At 36.5% G+C, this 19,546-nt stretch overlaps 2 protein-coding genes across 2 annotated transcripts; one reads left to right on the forward strand and one right to left on the reverse strand.

Annotated features, from left to right (window-relative positions):
* Nucleotides 1-246: 246 nt before the first annotated feature.
* LOC103988924 (uncharacterized) lies at nucleotides 247-1,419 on the reverse strand. The gene has a single exon (XM_009407613.3). The coding sequence runs from the start codon at nucleotides 1,252-1,254 to the stop codon at nucleotides 313-315; it is 942 nt and encodes a 313-aa protein (XP_009405888.2). The 5' UTR covers nucleotides 1,255-1,419; the 3' UTR covers nucleotides 247-312.
* A 12,281-nt stretch (nucleotides 1,420-13,700) lies between these two features.
* Nucleotides 13,701-18,788, forward strand: LOC103988925 (zinc finger protein 2-like). Its single transcript, XM_009407614.3, has 2 exons — nucleotides 13,701-13,787; nucleotides 18,264-18,788. The coding sequence occupies exons 1-2, from the start codon at nucleotides 13,701-13,703 to the stop codon at nucleotides 18,786-18,788; spliced, it is 612 nt and encodes a 203-aa protein (XP_009405889.2).
* The last annotated feature ends 758 nt before the right edge of the window (nucleotides 18,789-19,546 follow it).

Genomic DNA, 19,546 nt, shown 5'->3' on the forward strand with positions numbered 1-19,546 from the left:
TTTAGTATTTTAGTTTTTATATTTTTAAAAATTATATTGACATCTTTATACTTATGTAAATGAAACATTGAGATTTTTTATATAGGATTAAAAATTTAAAAAATATTTTTTGTTGAAGCAATAAGATTAAATATTTTATTTTTATAAGTATAGCCATTTTTAAGTTTTGAAAGTATAAAGTTGGAGTAATAGTAGTTAATTATAATACATACTATGCCTTGCGTGGTTTTACTGCGCATGTGTATCTACATTTATATTATGTGGTACTCATTTGATGCAAGTCTTACAAATGACATGATGATCTGCACAAACTCAAACTCGCAAAGCAATCTTTTCCTCTGACGCCACATCTACATCATGGTCATAATTGCTCCAACGTGACCAAACAGTAGACCTGCAGCTTCTGAGGAAGACGCAGGCCATGATTGTATCGAGGACGACGAGGAGGGAGTGCACGTAACCAATAGAGAAAGCCTCCCATATGGCTGAAGGATGGAATCTGGCAGTGAGACGATATGGCCTCACCACCCTGTACTGAAACAGTGCTTCAATGGCTGCCATTCCCAGACTTGCAGGCAATGTCAGGCTTATGGCTGTGGCCGTTCTGCCTCTGAGAAGCACAAGGGTTTTGAGGATCGAGTGATACCCACCACGGCCGTCGACGGCAGAGATGACGACCGACAGGTTGCATGTGGCCACGGCATTAGCGAGGACGAAGGAGTAGAGGATGACGCCGGAGGCGGAGAGGACGAGGACGGAGCCGCTCGACGACAGGTGAAGGGCGTCCAACACGTTGAAGGCGAGGAAGAGGATGGACAACACAGCAGCGTTGGCAGAGAGAACGAGCAAGGAGTTGAAGAGGTGAGTCAGCGCGAGGGACGGGTAGAGACGGAGAAGGGAAGCTGCACCGCGACGACGAATGCCGTAGGTGGTCCGGAGAACGGATGCTTTGGCCAGAAGCGAGAACGTGAGGGCGAAGGGGAGGGTGGAGACGAAGGTGAAGATGGACTGCGAGAGCTTGGAGTTGAGGAGGGAGAAGAACTGGGATGGAGGGAAGCCTGCAGCTTCGAAAAGGAAGGCGAGGCGGGAAGAGATGGATCGGAGGATGGGGGAAGAGAGGCTGGGCAGCGACTGCGCGAGGAGGGTGGCGGCGCTGGCAGGGAAGACAAGGAGCGCGGCCACCGCAGCAAAGGCCTGGTAGCTTCTGGAGAAGGCATGGAGGGATCTCCTTACAATCTTCATGGCCTTGGCCATGGCGAATTCGGTACAGGGATGAGTCTACTTCTTGCACATGGAGGACACCACAGCATGGAGTTTAAGCTGCTCCTTCTTCCAGCTACACTCAGTCTTCTTCCTTCTTGGCACAGATTGGTTGTGATGTGGAACATGCCAGCTACTGAATTAACAACAAGTCTAAAGCTGAAGCAATCCATGTGTGGCTTCTGCTGTTTGGCTTATCCTTAAAGTGATCCTTGCTTTGTTTCCAAGCTTTTAATTGAGCAGTTTTGGTCGCTGGTTAACCTTGATCAAATGGAAATGGTGGGTGTTAATCCACCATAAAGAAGATGATTATGCTAACAGACGACAATATCCACTGAGAGATCTTGCACTGGATTGACACTTGTTGAAACTTTTTGACTAAGTTAGAGTTGTTTTCATGGTTTGGTGGCAAAAGCTTGACAGTCACAGTGGAAATTAGGAGCAAACATGTAATGATATCACTGTTTAGTCCATCAGCCCATCTAGTTGGTGGTGTTGCATTAACTTGATTGCTGCAAACATGGGATTGACATTTCGTTGATTCTAAGGTTTGATTCAATGCTGTTCTTCAGTACAGTAGGGGAGAAAAATATTATGGAAGAAGTCAGCGAGAGAGAGAGAGAGAGAGAGTAGTGAAGTTGATGAGGTTGGTGCCCAATTCCATCAAGCGTGGGGTACGAATGGCTCCTGACACCACGCTACTTTAGTAAATGAGATAGGATCCGTGGATGACACATTAAGGATCCAAGTTGATGTGTTCTTTTATCAAGGTTTCTCAAAAGCCACAACCACCTTGAATCTACTGATTTCAGAATTATGAAGCAAGCAAAGGTAGGATGTGGTCCAGCTCTTTTCATGAGACTTAATAAAGGTTTGCTAAAATCCATCCTGATAAGTATGAGCCCTCTCAATTCTCAATTATTAAGGAATTGCCTGTTTCAGATGGCTCCCGTATGGTTTATTACTATCATAGATGGCAGAAGGATCTTTTAAGAGAGAAGTCTATCTTTGCCTCTTTGTTAGGCTTTGGCTCTCTAAACCCTCCTCTAGTTTAGGGGGTCGAGGTCATGATGGATGTCATTTGATAAGGTCCATACTGATTACTGTCAGTACAAATTCTTATGAGTTGTAAGGAATTATTAACTTTTTTAGGATGGATTTAAAAGGCACCCATGAGAGAGTCACTTTTGACCATTTAACACACCTTTTACTCACCAAAACCCTTAGTTGTAGAGTCACAATTTGTTTTAGGCTTCCAAGTTGGTTGATCCACGAGGAATTAATTGTTCACTCTAAGATAGGCCCTATATGTTTTTGTCTAAGAAACACATCTTTAAAAAAATCATCAATGAATCTTTTTGATGTGTTGTCTCTTCAACTCTTAAATCGATATTAAACTAAATATGATTTTATTCAAACAAACTGTTAATTGTTTTCAGATGCCTTACAAGATATTAAGAAGAATCTTGTTCAAAAGCTGGTGCATAAAACTATGAGCAGCCTAATTCTGGAAAGAAATCCATTGCTCATCTTACCTCGACACAAACAGAACTCATTCAATTGAGTGATGTCGAATGGTGCATGGGAAAGGCAAATGGTGCCCAAATACCAGACAGAGACTACAACATTATCCTGAAAGCTATTTCTCATAGCTATGTTTCCTAACCCTTTTGACTCCCCTCATAGGAGAGAATGATACTCCGATGGAGATTGATCTCTCGCAATGTAATCTTTGAGATGATGATTATATAAACTTGCAACTATGGGGAAAATGCAAAGGTTTATCCAAGAGGAAAACCAGGTTCCGAGACTCCATATCATGGCAAAGTGTCAATCCATATGTACTGCAACTCTGCACACAAAAACGGGTGTGGATTTGCTTCCAAGCCACCACCAGCAACATCAAGCAATGGCCATGATCTTTGCCAAGACTTGTCAATCTCAAAGGCTCCTATTAACACCATATCAGAAGCACTGACCTGTGCCAGATGAAAGAGCTCCTTGTTATGCTGTTTCAACCCTTTAGGCATTGAGATCACAATGTGGTTTCTGTCCCTCATCCTTCATCAGACCAGTGATTGTGATACACTCATCACTACATTGCTTGCAACTTACATCAACAAATCACCAGTCTGATAACTCAAAAGAATTGCTTGCAACTGCTATCACCCAGAGAAAATCCTGTAGCTGAGGTTGACCTCCCATTATCATTTACAGACTATCACCTGGTGGGACACCAACAGGACTTCTGTGATCGTCTTTGCAACTTTGACAACATCCAAAATCAGTAGCATAACATGACCATGTTCATATCTCCTGCATGCATGCATGTGGGAAAATAGTTTTGTGGGGAAGAGGCTCTGTCTCACCACTATAGATCATGATGTCTGACTCATCAATCCAATAGCACAAATCTGCTCCATCACCGGATACTAGAAAGCAACAGAGAAATGCTTGACTTTTTAAAGGAACTGAGTTCCCCATTGTTCTTCCAAACAATTTCTTACTTGCAAAGTGGTTCCAATAGCACTTCTCCTTCGACATTGGTAAGTCATGGTGGATCAGGATTAATGCAGCACCCACCTCTCAACCAGCTTTGCTGCCATTGTTGGTACCTCTTTCGGGACCTTAAGATGCAAAATGGACAAGGACAGCAATGTAATGGCATCTCCACTCCGCTAAATGCTTTCATGAAAGCCTGTTATGACGTCATAGAATGAGATAGACCTTTTGTTAGGCACACATCCAATTACAAACATTAACATAAGAACTTGTCTTGATGTTTCCCAACTACTAGAGAAGTCACGGAAAAGAAACGAAGTTTGCTCACTGCAAATTTTACCTCAGAATACAGACTGTTCCTTCAAAGAGAAATTGGATGAGAAATGCTCTTCAAGAGCGCATTTTATGGCTATGGATCACCCGAGAAGTGGATTGATATTGTGCATGGCGAGTGAGGACACCAGAAACATGTTGGAGCATCAAGATTCTGACAAAGAAAAGTTAGTGTCAAACTGTTTCATGATATACTTACTGTTGTGGGTTATTTTCTCAACTCAATATCCAGGCAACTTCTCATGAAGAAAATAGATTACCAGTCCACTAAAAAAACTTGTTCAGCACAGAATCTTTAACCAAATACCATAATATATATATATATATATATATATATATATATATATATATATATATATATATATATATATATATATATATATATATATGATTTTGATTTATATGTAATCCTATTCCATGTTCAACTCAACATACCATAATATTGCAACTCTATTATATTAGTTAAAATAGCATAATTTGTTAACATTTACTAATGGGAAGCCAAATTCATTTAGACGTAATCCTTCTCGATGTTCAACATTAATCCAATCACACTTGAAGAGCACCACTTTGAATTTGTTATAATAGTTCAACTCTGTTATATTTGTCAAAATACCATAATATGTGAGATCTCTTAATGTAGGATTTTCATCTCTTGCGCTTACATGGCTTGAAATCTTTGCAATATTAATAATCCCACTATTCTGAGTTAATCTTTTTTTTCTTTTATGATCTTTTGTATAGAACCGAATACCATTGATAATGAAGACTTTAATTTATCCCACATTATTAAGGCCTTGAGCATGGCATCTTATTTCATTGGTCATTTGTTCATTGTTTGTATAGTTGGCAACCTAATAAGATAAAAATAATTAATTAAAAGGTGCAAACAAGTAAAATTTTTATTTATCTATTGGATAAAAATTCTTACATGAGACTTAAACCAAGAATAAAATCCTTTATTGATCATTTTATCTAGCTGCTTCCTCGATAATGGAGGGTGCCGATTTTTTTCTTTTGATTTCAGATTCAAATATATAGTGAATGATCAATATTCAAAACAATGAAATATATTAGTAGATTTAAACTTGATAGAAAAATATGTGAGTACATACCTTCCATAAAGAGTAATTAGTTCATGATTAAATAAAATATATTTATGTGCTTGTATTAATATTTTATCATAAGAAATCACGTTTGATATACTCCCAGGTGGTCGATCTAAGTATAGAAAAGAAGTAGATGAGAGGGCTATGGTAATAGTATCATTAATATTTCTATCTTCGCGGTTGAATTGTGTCTCAACGTTTTTAAAGTATCTACAACAAAATATTATGCATTATTCTTCAATCTATGTTGTTCTCATTGTTCTAAATGAATTGAATCCATTAGATGCTAATCCAAGCCATACATTACGTGAATCAGAAGCAAATTGTGGGTATTGAGATTTAAAATTTCTCCAAGCCATGGAATCTACAAGGTGTCTTAGAAGACCAACTTTATTATTACCTTCATTATGCCATCTCATATCAGAAGTTGTCTTGGAAGATGTGAACAACCTTTGAAGTTAAAAACATGATAATTTTGTAGATTTCCCCTTCTGCCTATTGGATTAACGTCCATTTTAGTTAGCATATAAATTTTTTTTAATGCTGACATGTTTATTTGTAATAAATTATTAATATAATGATACATTTAATTTAAATTTAAAATAAAATCTATTTTAGCCTTTATGGTTTTAGTCATGGACCACTTAAGCCCTTATCATTTTGTGTTAGAAAATTTGGAGTGACATTACATATGGAAAAAAATAAAAATCTTATAATTTCCTACATAAAATAAGGTTTTATTGTCTTACAAAAATTGATACACAAAAACCTACGAAATTAAAAACTGCGTATATAAGAAAGATATGTTACATAGGGAGATTGTATATCCCTGAAGACCTACATATCTGTAGGAGAGAATGAATGAGGTCAGCTGTCCTCCTCTCTAGCAGTGATCCACATGACAAGGGCTGCAAAGATGCTCCTCAAATAATTGCACAATTCTCCTCGTTGCGTGCACCACACAATAAAAAAGGGGCTGCCCCTTCTTGCCATCAGCATACCCCAAATAGGGGCTGCAGGTTGAGGAGGAGAGGAAGAGAGGAGAATAGGATGTGGTAGCCAAAAAGAACCTAGCTCATCATGGCTTTCTGATTTTCTCCTATTTATATAGATCCCTTGTGCACTTAGCTCTAATGGATCTTACTATATTAGGTCTCCATCCAACTACCAAAGCCTCTTAGATTAGTGGGTCTCTATCTAATAATCTCTCATTAGCTCTTATTGGATCTCCTTTATAGGATCCAATAATTCATGGGCTTATTGAATATCCAATAAGATAGGAGCTCCAACGGATATATCATATATGAACCTCTTCTCGTCGGACCACCTACCATATGTGTGTGACCCTCTAGGCCCAATATCGAGCTAGTTATGAGTCATACTTATTAGAACTCATTCTGGCTTAGTGAATTATTATCTGTATAATAATTCATTCGACTCATCGATTACGGATGTACTAGGCCACTATACCCCAGTCCCCAAATGATATAGGAGAATTCAATCATTTGAACCTGTCTGTCCTTAGTTACCATCTATAGACCCTCATCTATCTAATACCCAAGAGATCGTATACTGGGCATGATGCTGTCAGGCCTATACGGTTTCTATTCGAGTCACTCTCTAATCGGATTCTCCTAGAGAACTTTTTTTTTCTTAATCCGAATGACTCTGGTCAGAGATTTGTTTGAGCAAGAACACATGAGATATTCCTCTTATAACACTAAGAGTGGATGATTCTCTATCGACACTCAATAACTCTCGTAAGGTTGGCTACCACTCCCGATAATCAACTATACTTGATCTAGAACTTCCAAGCCTATAAGTCTGGTATTAAAGAGTAGAGTACTTATATAGGATATCCTTGGTGTCTCATGTCTAAAGACCAGATACACTACTGAGACAATGAAATTGTTGTCTAAAAATAAGGCATCATCAACCATCCAGCATTCCGTGAGCAGATCAATCAGTGAACCCATTCTTCAATAAGCACCTGCACTATATCCATAGTGTCCCCACACAAGCAGCTATGAGATCAGCCACCTCCATCATATGGATGGGTATACAGTATACCAATCTGTCTGGTTATCTCGATATCCCTCTCGAGTAACCTATAATTGAGATTATTTAAGGTCTATGTTTAAAGACGAATTAATCTCATTATTATTATCTCATCACGATCTGATTCCCATTGTACAAATTCATGGATATCAAAATATATTCATGCAACAAGCAATATAAAGTAACAAAATATTAAATAATATATAATAAGCAAAAAGAGTGTGTGTCATGTCACACGTGTCATCACTTATATGATTGACTTGAAGGGCACCTATGACTAGCAATCTCCTACTTGACCTAAAGCCAATCATCTATGTCTCTAATCCCTATCAAACTCCTATAACGCTCAAAGACAATTTGAGGCAACGACTTTGTTAGTGGATCTATGGTGTTATCTTTGGACAAAACTCTTTCTATTGCTATATCTCCTTGGGCAATGATATCTTTGATTAGGTAGAACATCCTCAGAATATGCTTAGACTTTTGATGAGACTTGGGTTCTTTCGCTTGAGCAATCGCCTTATTGTTGTCGTAATATAAGGAAATCGACTCCTCGCTGCCTGACACAACTCCTAGATTTACGATAAACTTCTTCATCCAAACTCCCTCCTTTACTGCCGCTTTTGCAGCAATGTACTCTGCCTCTATGGTTTGCTTGGAACTCTTCCAGCATGCCACTCCTCCATTCAAAGTGAACACATATCCCGAATTAGACTTTCTGTCATCGATGTCGGACTAGAAACTTGAGTTTGTATAGCCCTCAACCTTAAGGTTACTACCGTCATATACTAGTAACAGATCCTTAATCATTCTCAAGTACTTAAGGATATACTTTCCTACTTTCCAGCGCTCCAAGCCTGGATCCACTTGATACTTGCTCGTGACACTCAGAGCATACGCTATATCAGGTATATAGCATGACATACATGATAAACCCTATTGCTAAGGCATAGGGTATTCTATCCATGTCTGTCCTTTCTTTAGGAGTCTTCTAGAATATATTCCTAGAAAGTGATATCCCATGTCTTATCGTTATGAGATATCTCTTGAAATTTTTCATGTTAAACCTTTTGATAATATTGTCTATGTACCTGAATTGAGACAAACAAGCATCCTCTTGGATTTCTCTATAGATCTGAATCCCTAAGATATAGGATACTTCCCCTAAGTTTTTTATGGAGAAATATCTAGATAACCAAGCTTTTAATGTAGAGTGCATTCCTACATCATTCCTAATGATCAAGATGTCATCCACATATAGCACCAAGAAGGTGATAGCGCACCCACTTACCTTTCTGTACACACAAAGCTCATATTCGTTCTTAACGAAGTTATAAGATCTGATTACTTCATCAAATATTATGTTTCAACTTTGGAAAACTTACTTTAGTTAATATATAGACCTAAGCAATATGCACACCTTATTTGGACTTTCTTTGGATACGAATCACTTAGGCTATATCATATACACCTCATCAAGATTGTTGTTGCAGAACGTGATTTTTATATCCATTTGTCAAATCTCATAATCATAGTGTATTGTAATAGCCAACAAAATTCAGATAGATTTTAGCATGGCTATGGGTGAGAAGATTTCATTATAGTCAATACCTTGACATTGACGATACCCCTTAGCCACTAGCCTTATTTTATAGGTCTCTATCTTTTTATCTACTTTGATCTTCTTCTTGAAGATCCACTTGCAACCAATGGGTACAATACTCTCGAATGCATCAACTATGTTCTAAACTTTATTAAAGTATATGAAATCTATTTCAGAATTCATGGCATCTTGTCACATCCCGGAGTCTATACTCATAATAGTCCTCATATATCTCTCAAGAGGATGGGGTACTCTACCGGACCTACAAAAAATATGAACTTGTATGCTAGGTAACTGAATAGACTCTAGCTATGGAATGGTGCTTGAGCTAGGTTCTCCAACCTTGTTCAACTCTATCACACTCCCACTATCTCCACTAAGAATGTGTTCCTTCTTAAGGAACATTACTCTCTTGACTACAAAGATCTTTTAGTCATCGGGATAATAGAAATAGTACCCACAAGTTTCAATGGGGTATCCCACGAACTTGCATCGCTGGATTCCAACTTATCGAGGTTGTGTCTTTTAACATGGGCAGGGCAGCCCCAAATCTTAACAACCATAAGATCAAGCTTATTTCCTTTTCATATCTCATATGGTGTGGACACTACTGACTTGGAACTCTGCTCAAAATGTAAGCTACGGTCTCTATGGCGCATCCCTAGAATGAGATGGGTAGGTCAGCGAAACTCATCATGGACTGTATTATGTCTAACAGTGTGTGATTCATCCTTTCAGATACACCATTGAGCCGAGCCGAGATGTATAAGGAGGTTTCTATTGGGATATAATCCTATAGTTCTTGAGGAACTAGGTAAACTCTGTACTCAAGTACTCACCTCCTCGATATGATAGAAGAGTCTTGATACTCTTTCCATTCTGGTTCTCCATTTCATTTTTATACTCCCTGAATTTCTCAAAGGCTTCGGACTTGTACTTCCTCAAGTACACGTGTCCATATCTAGAGAAATCGTTAATAAAAGTAATTAAAGTAGGAGTAACCACATATGGTCTTAGTTGATATGGGACCACATATATCAATATATATGAGTTCCAGTAACTTAATGACTCTTTATCCAATTTCACTAAATGAAGAGTTGTTCAGTTTTCCACGAAGGCAAAGCTCGTAAATTGCATATGACTCATAGTCAAATGGATCTAGGCATTCATCTTTTAGCAACTTTTGAATTCTTCTCTCATAGATATGACCTAGCGTATAATGCCACATGTATACACTATTCATCTCATTTCATTTCCTCTTAGACACACTTACATTCATGATATGTGGAGCTGTGTCTAACATAAACTAATAATTATGCAATGTTCCTCTTATGATAATCTTATCATCTATTAATATTAAACAATCATTATTTTTAAAAACTAATTTATATCTACTAATTGTCAAACATGAAATAAAAATAATATTTTTGATAATAGAAGGAATAAAATAGTATGTATCTAATGCAATAATAGCTCCACCAAGCAAATGTAGGGTGACCTCACCAACAGCCACTGTAACAACTTTTGCTCCATTGCCCATCTTGAGGTCTATCTCACATTTCGCCAATCTCCTAAGTCTTGTCAGAACCTGCAATGAATTGTAGATGTGATAAGCATTACTGATATCCAATACCCATGTGTTATCATAATAATATGACAAATGGAGACTGATCATGAATGTACATGAAGCTTCTCCAATAAATTAACAAACATCGCTTCTATGAGTTATCAGACCTTTGTCCTTCGTCGGGTCCTTCTTAGCAACCTTTGCTTTACCTAATCTACCCTTGCCTTTGCCCTTCTTATGAGACTTTTTTATCTTTTTCTTTTTAGTCTCACCAGTATAGAGAACTGACCATGGACCACTTAAGTTTTTATGGTTTACTCATATCTAAAATAACCTATACATTTTAAAAAAATATAGTATATAAGCCCCTCCTATCAAGTCTAGATTAACAAACATTTGAATCTGCTTATATGACATGCTAACTCATAATAAACTATTAATATAATGATACGTATAATTTAAGCTAAAAAAATCTATTTTAGCCCTTGTGATTTTGATTATGGACCATTTAAACCCTTATGGTTTTGCTCGTATCTAAAATAATCCCTACATTTTTAAAAACAAAACATATAAGCCCCTCTTATCAAGTCTAAGTTAATAGGCATTAGAATCTACTATGCTGACTCATAATAAATTATTAATATAATAATATATATAATTTAATTTAAAATATTGAGATCACCATTAATGGTGGGAGGATGCATCATCGTGAAAGCGACCACCAACAATAGTACCGAGCTGTTATGGCCTAGCAAGGCATCATACGCATACAACCTTTTCCATGCTGATGATAAGCTCAGGAGCTTCTGGTCTTACCTTAGATGGATGTGCATTGACTAGTCCAACACTAGACATGCAATGGTCTCCTGGTCCTTCTTCCTTCTCTTGGGCATCTTCATCCTCACCACCTCCCACGTTGTCCTCTCTTGTGCTTCCACCCATCGCTTCTATGACGTGGTGGTCCAGCTCTCCCTCACCTATGCCTCTGACCTCTCCTACCTCTACCTCTCCACCTTCATCCGTCACTTCCTCTTTCTTGACAAGATAGACTTTTTTTTTAAACTTAAATTATACATGTTATTATATTAATGATTTATTGTGAATCAACATGTTACGTAAGTATATTATAATATCTATCAACTCAAACTTGATTGGAGGGACTTATATCCTACGTTTTAAAAAATGTATGGGTTATTTTAGATACAAACAAGATCATAAAGACTTAAGTGCTCCATGACCAAAAGCATAAGAGCTAAAATAGATTTTTTTTAAACTTAAATTATATATGTTATTATATTAATAGTTTATTATGAGTCAGCATACCACGTAAGTAGACTCTAATGTCCATTAATTTAAACTTGACGAGAAAGACCTATATATTATATTTTTAAAAATATAGAGATTATTTTAGACGCAAGTAAACCGTAAGGCTTGAGTGATCTATAACTAAAATCATACGGACTAAAATAAACCTTAACCCTTGATTGAATTGTTACTTATTTGTCTATCATTAAATTTTCGTTTAAATATACCACATTTGTAGCATACTTCATCATTGATTTTGTTTTTCTAATACAATATACAATCAATAGGGCATGCATGAATTTTCTATACCCAAGACCTGATTTTACAATTAGTCTTTTTGTTTCATAAGATGACTTTGGCGATCCAACTCTAGATGATAATACACGATTCAATATTTCAAGTAATGCATTAAATGATTTGTTACGAAAGCACTTCATATGAAAAAGATGTATAATAAAAGAAAGTTTATTAAAATATGAGCAGCTTAGGTACAATTCTTTACTTGCATCTCGTATAAAGATCTTACCATGTCGTTGTGCTTCAGCTCCTATTGAAGATTATTCTTGTTGTTTCTTCATAACAAATCCAGTTAGTGTATCCTTTTAAAAATTCATGACATATTACGTATTTTTTATAGTTTCACGATAAGAATTATAACATTTCAAGCATGGATATAAAATATTTTCATCCCGAGCAACTCCTTGAAATGTAAACTTAATGAAGTTTGCAACACCTTGTAAGTACTTGTTACTAACACTATTATCATTATGAATCCAACTTTTATCCATAATTTGATCAACTAAAATAAATCATATTATGAGTCTAAAGTAAAATAATAATATTATTAAAAAACAGTGAGAGTTGTTAAGCAAAAAATATAATATAATAATTTCAATTATAAGAACATAATAGCATAAGGTTTTGAACTGTCTAAGCCAGAGCAATGAGTCACCACCATTAAAGAAAAGGCTGAAGTAATAATGAGTTGAAATGAAGAGTTAGCTTAGGAGGTACTGATGCCAACACCTTTATGCAACTCACTAACACAAAGTACCATTAGATCCATGAAAAAATCAATGATTAGACTAGCAATATACTATGCATAGTGATATTCTATGCATTGCAAATCAGCTGGCCCCTAACATTTATACTCATCAGCCACACATGTTACAAAACAGTTTCTCTGCACAGTTCTGGTAGAATTGCTTGTACTGGACTTTAGTCAACCGGTCATCAGGTTCCTTTGTTTTTTTTTATGTTTCAAGTGACTGATAGAATTCCTTGGTTTTGATCACAATCGAGGATGAAGAGCCACGGATCTCAAGTACCGAGGGGTGGCAGTAGATTCTTCACGGGCGACGGAAGGGGGCGGATGATCGTCGACGGGATATGATTTTAATGAAAAAAAAAGGGTTATAGATAGCATTTCATCGATATAATTTTAACGAAAAGGGTTAAAAAAAATTATCCATTTTAACCCTTACAATTTTGGCTATGAATCACTTAAGTCCTTATGATTTTCTCGTACCTAAAATAATTCATATATTTTTAAAAATATAACATAAGTCATTCCCGTCAAGTCTGAGTTAATAGATGTTAGAATTTACTTACATGACATATTGACTCATGATAAACCATTAAGTTTAATGGCACATATAATTTAAGTTTAAAAAAAAGGTTAAAGTCCATTTTAGCCCATATGATTTTGATCACGGATCACTTAAACTTTTATGGTTTACTTGTGTATAAAATAACACATACACTTTCAAAAACGTAGTATAGAGGCTCCTCTCGTCAAGTCTGAGTAAACAGACGTTAGAGTTTGCTTACATAGCATGCTAACTCATAATAAACTATTAATATAATGATACATATAATTTAAATTTAAAAAAGGGTTAAAGTTCATCTTGACAAGGAAACAGAAGTGGCGGAGGCCATAGTGGCGTACAAAGACAGAGAGGCAATGGTAGGAGAGGCCGGAGGCGGAGTCGAGGTGGAGTTGGACCACCACGTCATAGGCGTGGTAGGTGGGGGCACAGGAGAGGATGAAGTGAGAGGCGATGAGGATAAAGACGTCCAAGAAGAGGAAGAGGAATTATGAGATCACTACATGTTTAGTGTCGAACTGGTTAACGCATATTCACTTGAGGCAGGACCAGAAGCTTCTAAGCTTATTGTTAGCACGAGAGAGGCTACGTATGTACGATACCTTGCTATGTAGCAATGGCTTGGTATTGTTGTTGGTAGTCACTTCCATGACTCCTCTCGCCATTGATGGTGCTCTCAGTTTATTTTTTAAAACTTAAATTACACGTATCATTATATTAATAGTTTATTATGAGTCAGCATCCCACGTAAGCAGACTTTAACATCTATTAACTCAAATTTAACGGGAGAGGCTTATATTCTATATTTTTGAAAATATATGAGTTATTTTAAATACGAGTGAATCATAAGGACTTAAGTGATCCATGACCAAAACCACATGGGCTAAAATGAACCGTAATCTTTTTTTATACTTAAATTATATGTGTCATTAAACTTAATAATTTATTGTGACTCTAATGTCTGTTAACTCAGACTTGACGAGAGGGGTATATATGCTATGTTTTTTAAAATATAAGATTATTTTAGACATGAGCAAATCATAAGGGCTTAAGTGGTCCATAATCAAAACCACAGGGGCTAAAATAGATCTTAACAAAAAAAAACCTAAAAACCCTAAAAAAAAAAAATTATAATTAAAAAAGAAAAATCATACCTTAGGGGCTAATTATATATTACCGTGATAATTAACTACTATTAGTATCTCATTTTCTATACTTTCAAAAGTTACATTAGGATCTCTATACTTATGAAAATAAAATATTTAACCTCGTTTCTCTTCGCGTTGTCGACTTTGTTGATGAAAATACCATGAGGTTTATCATTGAGTATGTGTTGACTCTACCTCACTTCAGTTTACCATTGAGCACATGCAGTATTTCCATCAGTAGAGTCGACGATGTGAGATGAAATAGGGATAAATATTTTATTTTCATATATATATATATATATATATATATATATATATATATATATATATATATATATATATATATATATATATATATATATATATATATAATCTTAATATAATTTTTGAAAATAGAGGGATTGAAAGTAACTAATTATATGTAATTAGCCCTATCTTACAAGATGGATCAAAGTACTTTCATAAGGATGCTTAGTGTCTTATTGTCTTTTTGCCGCAATGCTTAATCTGCAAAGTTTAGCTTTAAAACAAAAAAAAAGAGGGGTGAGTTGGAAAAAAATCTCTTTCCTTTTATTTTAGATTTCTTTATTATGTTTCCTATTAATCATCTAGTTTTTAAAAAGCAAATAAAATTAATATGATAGATCTAAACTACAGCACTAGTATATTTTTAGCTGCGATTAAAAATGATGCAACTAATATACTATCAATTTATTTATGAAGTAATAATTTATAATTTATAATTTATTTATTTATAATTTTGACAAAACTATTAATTTAATATATAATACCTCAAATTTAAAAACTACATAATAAAAAATGGTGTTATGTTTTGATCCTAATAATAATAAAATTAGTGATAACGATAATGATATTACCAACTAAAATATAAATTATCACAATGATAAGATTCTTATAAAAAATTAAATAAAGATTTATGATATTTTCATGATTAATTTATACATTTAAAATTATTATTAGTGATGATCTTTTAGATAAATTATTTTCTTGTGTGAATTCTCGAAAAAGCCTCTAATACTTAGAAATTGTTTTGCATAGCACCCTTGACTGCTGTTAGAATCGGAGCAGCACTAAGAGGGGAGGGGTGAATTAGTGCAGCGGATTAAAACTTGTAAGTTTGAAAATGATTTTGTAAATACGTAGAGATTTCGATTCGACAAATAATGACTCGGTAAAAGTAGCTCGAGTAAAGTAAGGAGATGAAAACCAAAAGCTTGCTGCTATGTAAATAACGGTTTCAGAAAGGTAAACACTCACACATTCAAGGAACACACCAATTTAAAGTGGTTCGGTCAAATGACCTATATCCACTTGTAAAACCTTCTTCGATGAGGCTCCCAGCTTCCACTAGCAAATCACTTTGAAGGGGAAGGACAAATACCCCTCTTACAATTTTTTACAAGTGGTTCATACTCTTATAGATTTTCAAAGAGAAAGAGGGAGGTGAACGCTTAAGCTATTGAAAACAAGACTTGCTAAAGACTTTGCTAAGGCTTTTTCTCAATCTCTAACTTCTTAAAGGTTGTATTCTCTGCTGAGAATTGAGGGGTATTTATAAACCCCAAGAGGATTCAAATTTGGGCTCTAAATTTTGAATTCCTCTTAGATTCTCGGAGCTAGCGGTGCCACCGCCTATCAATGTCATATTGACCGTTTACTGGCGGTGCCACCGCTTGATCTTTCGGGTGCTGGGCAGTGCCACCGCCTGATCCTTCGGGTTCTGGGCAGTGCCACCGCCTAGAATATTTCAGCTTACTGGTTAGGCTCCAAACTTGGCCCAAACCAATCCAAACTCGGGCCCAATTGGCCCCTAACTAGATTATAGGATTAACCCTTAATCCTAACCCTAATTATATGTAAACTACGAAATTAAGATATAGTCCTAGGCAAGTTTTTAACCAGCAACGTCGAGTTTCCTTCCGGTGAGCTTTTCGACGAACTTCCGATACACCCTCGGATTTCTTCCGGCGGACTCCCAATAGGCTCCCGATCTTGTGGCAAGTTCAGCGAGTCTTTGGCAAGTAGCCGAGCCTTCTCGATGATCTCCGCGAACCTCCGACGATTTCTTCGGCGAACTTTCGAAAACTTCGATAAGTCCCCGATTTCTTCTCGGTTGGTTCCGGCAGCACTTCCGACGAATCTTCGGACTCTCGGCGGACTCTCAAACACCCATCGAACTTGACTCCGGTAGACTTGCTTTATGTCTTCAAGCTATCGTAGTTAATCCTGCATACTTAAAACAAAACTTCGATCTAGACAATTAATTCTAAGCATTAATCAAATTGTCCGGCATGTCATTGGTCCCTCGACGCTTCGTCCGATTCTTCGGCGCATCGTCCTCTCTTGCGGCCTATTGCCCAATCGGTCAGTTGACTCTGCAACTCCGATATCCTTGGTGCAATGTCCGCTCTTCTTGGCCCGATGCCCGAATCCACGGCTCGAAGCCTTCTGTCAATATGTCGACCGATCCACCGGCCCGACGTCTAATCTTCTGACATGTTCCTCCAGCCCAACATGATTTTTCCTGCTTTAATTGTCTCATCTTGATCGAAGTATCCCGCATCACTCAAAAAGCAGATTAAATCATAAACACATATCAAGTGGTTTCATCATCAAAATACGAGATTCAACAATTGCGTGAAAAGATTATTTTGCCTCTGTCTCCATTGAACTAGTCATTTCCTATAGCCCTCGTGCAAGGGTCATCGTCGCCTCCACTAACTCGATTAACTTTGCCTCTACACGTCTCAGACACAACCCTATCGTTAGGAAGGTGGGGCGCGAGAGCCGTACCATGTCCCCCGCTTTGTTGCCTTCATCGATACTAAGCACTAATCATCTTTTAATAATTTAATCAATAATAATCTTTAATAGTAAATATAAATATATGCTGTAAAAATTTTATGGTTAATAATTTTTTTAAATATTTATTAGTGGTATTAAGTTGAAGTGTTTTCCTTGCAACTACCATCGACAGATGATGAAACATTCATAATATAATATTACTGACAGGGAATAATGAATAATGAAACTATAATATTGATGATAGTGAATGAAAAAAATCCTCACCTTGTTGTTATGTCGATAGTAAGATATGAAAATATATAGAGAAAATAAAAGATAAATGTTGCTTTCCACATAATTTTTCCTTCTTCAAGAACTGTAGTCTTTGATTCATTAATTACTGTAGTTTTAAATAACTGAAGTTAAAAGTATAAGTTAAAATGATAGTTACAAGAATCGTTGCTATTAGATATTTAAAATTGCGATTCTTCAAGAACTGTAGTTTTTGATTCATCTAATTTTTACTATAGTTAAAAACATAAGTCAAAACGAAAATTACAAGAACCGTTGTTATTATATATTTATAACTGCAGGCCCTTATCCGCATAAAATCATTTTTTGTTGTAGTGGACATGTTTCTTGAGGGAGTCGAAGAGAACCACATAAAGTGGAGATGAACTGATAAGGGAAAAAGATGCAAGGGAATCTTGAAGTTTGACTTTGGCAACAGTTCAACATGAAACAGTGGTTTCTGCTTTGACAAGCACCACCAACATGTGGGTCATCAGTAGGAGAAATAGATCATGTGCAGCTACAATTGCCACTTCTGTTCCTACTGATAAGTTTTCCATTCCCTCTTACAGTTGTTCCCACTTCTATTCTTACTTACCTTCTTCTTCTTCTTATAGGGAATCAACACGGTTCTAACAAAGGCTATAAAACTTCCCATCCTTTGTTTATTTGCAGATGGAAAATGGAGATGTGGTAGAAAAAGAAGCAAGGGATCAGAAGCCAGGACAGCAAACAACTGGTTCTATTGGCGGTGAGAGCTTTCGCGGAGATCATCAGCCATGGTTGGATCTGACACTCGGTAGGAGAACCGCTCCAACTGATGGAAGCTCTTCTTCTCCACGACCCCAACCTCCAAACCGAAAGATGTTCTCGTGTAACTTCTGCATGAGAAAATTCTTCAGCTCACAGGCTTTGGGGGGCCATCAGAACGCACACAAGAGAGAGAGGGGCGCCACGAGAAGGCCTCACCACCATCTGACAGTTCATTCTCATTCCATGGTTCCCAAGCAGCATTCGGAGAAAGGCATGTCTATGGTGGCGAGATGTTATCAGATCAACCCTGACATCGAGGTGACGAGGATTCCCTTTGCACTTGACGAAGCCAGAGGTTGGAAGTGGCCTGGAAGCTTTCAAGATGTCTCTCGCCCGACAGACCAACCATCAGAACAACAAAACCTTGACTTGAGTCTCAGGCTTTAATTAATAGTTTCCTCCATTACATGGCACTTCAAATTGTCGCTTCCAGTCAACAGTCCATCGTTATGCTCGATCAGCCAAGTCCAAGAAAAGCAAGTGCAGTGCAAAAGAGAATAAATTGTATGCATGTTATTCTTATTGCAATTGCACCGCCAATGGCTTCATCACTATTGATCTCTCGGTTTTTATAGGTAATAACTAAATATTAGATTCTCTTCAACTTCTCATCAGAGCAAACGTTTCAAGAAATATAATAGAAATCGAGTCAAGTAAAACTTATAGAATTCGTAAAACCATCGACCCCGTGCTTAGTTGGAGGAGTTTGATAATCGTAACTAGTCTTTGACTTCAGTAGCCATCGATCCCGAAACAATCAAACTAAGAGAGGAGGGTGAGGGTGAGGGAAGGCTAACAACTCATGAGAGAAGGACATGGATGGAGGTGACTTGTGATAACCCTGACAATCAAGTGATAAAACAAATTTTGTTAAAAAAACTAAAAGAATAAAAATCATATTTTTCTAATAACTTATAAGAATATGAAAGAAGACTATGATATGGTATCTAGGAGCTTCAAATAACATGTGTGGTATCAAAGACTTTATTTTTCAAAATAGATACAAGTTATTTTAGCAATAGTACATTTGATGATCTATCTCAAAGATCAATAAGAGGCAAAGGTAAAAAATTTCTTGGACTTAACAATAGCAAAGAATTATATATTTAAGATATTTATTATGTTCTTATATGAAAAATAATATT

Source organism: Musa acuminata, chromosome BXJ3-6 (assembly GCF_036884655.1).
Source record: "Musa acuminata AAA Group cultivar baxijiao chromosome BXJ3-6, Cavendish_Baxijiao_AAA, whole genome shotgun sequence".
NCBI lineage: Eukaryota > Viridiplantae > Streptophyta > Magnoliopsida > Zingiberales > Musaceae > Musa > Musa acuminata.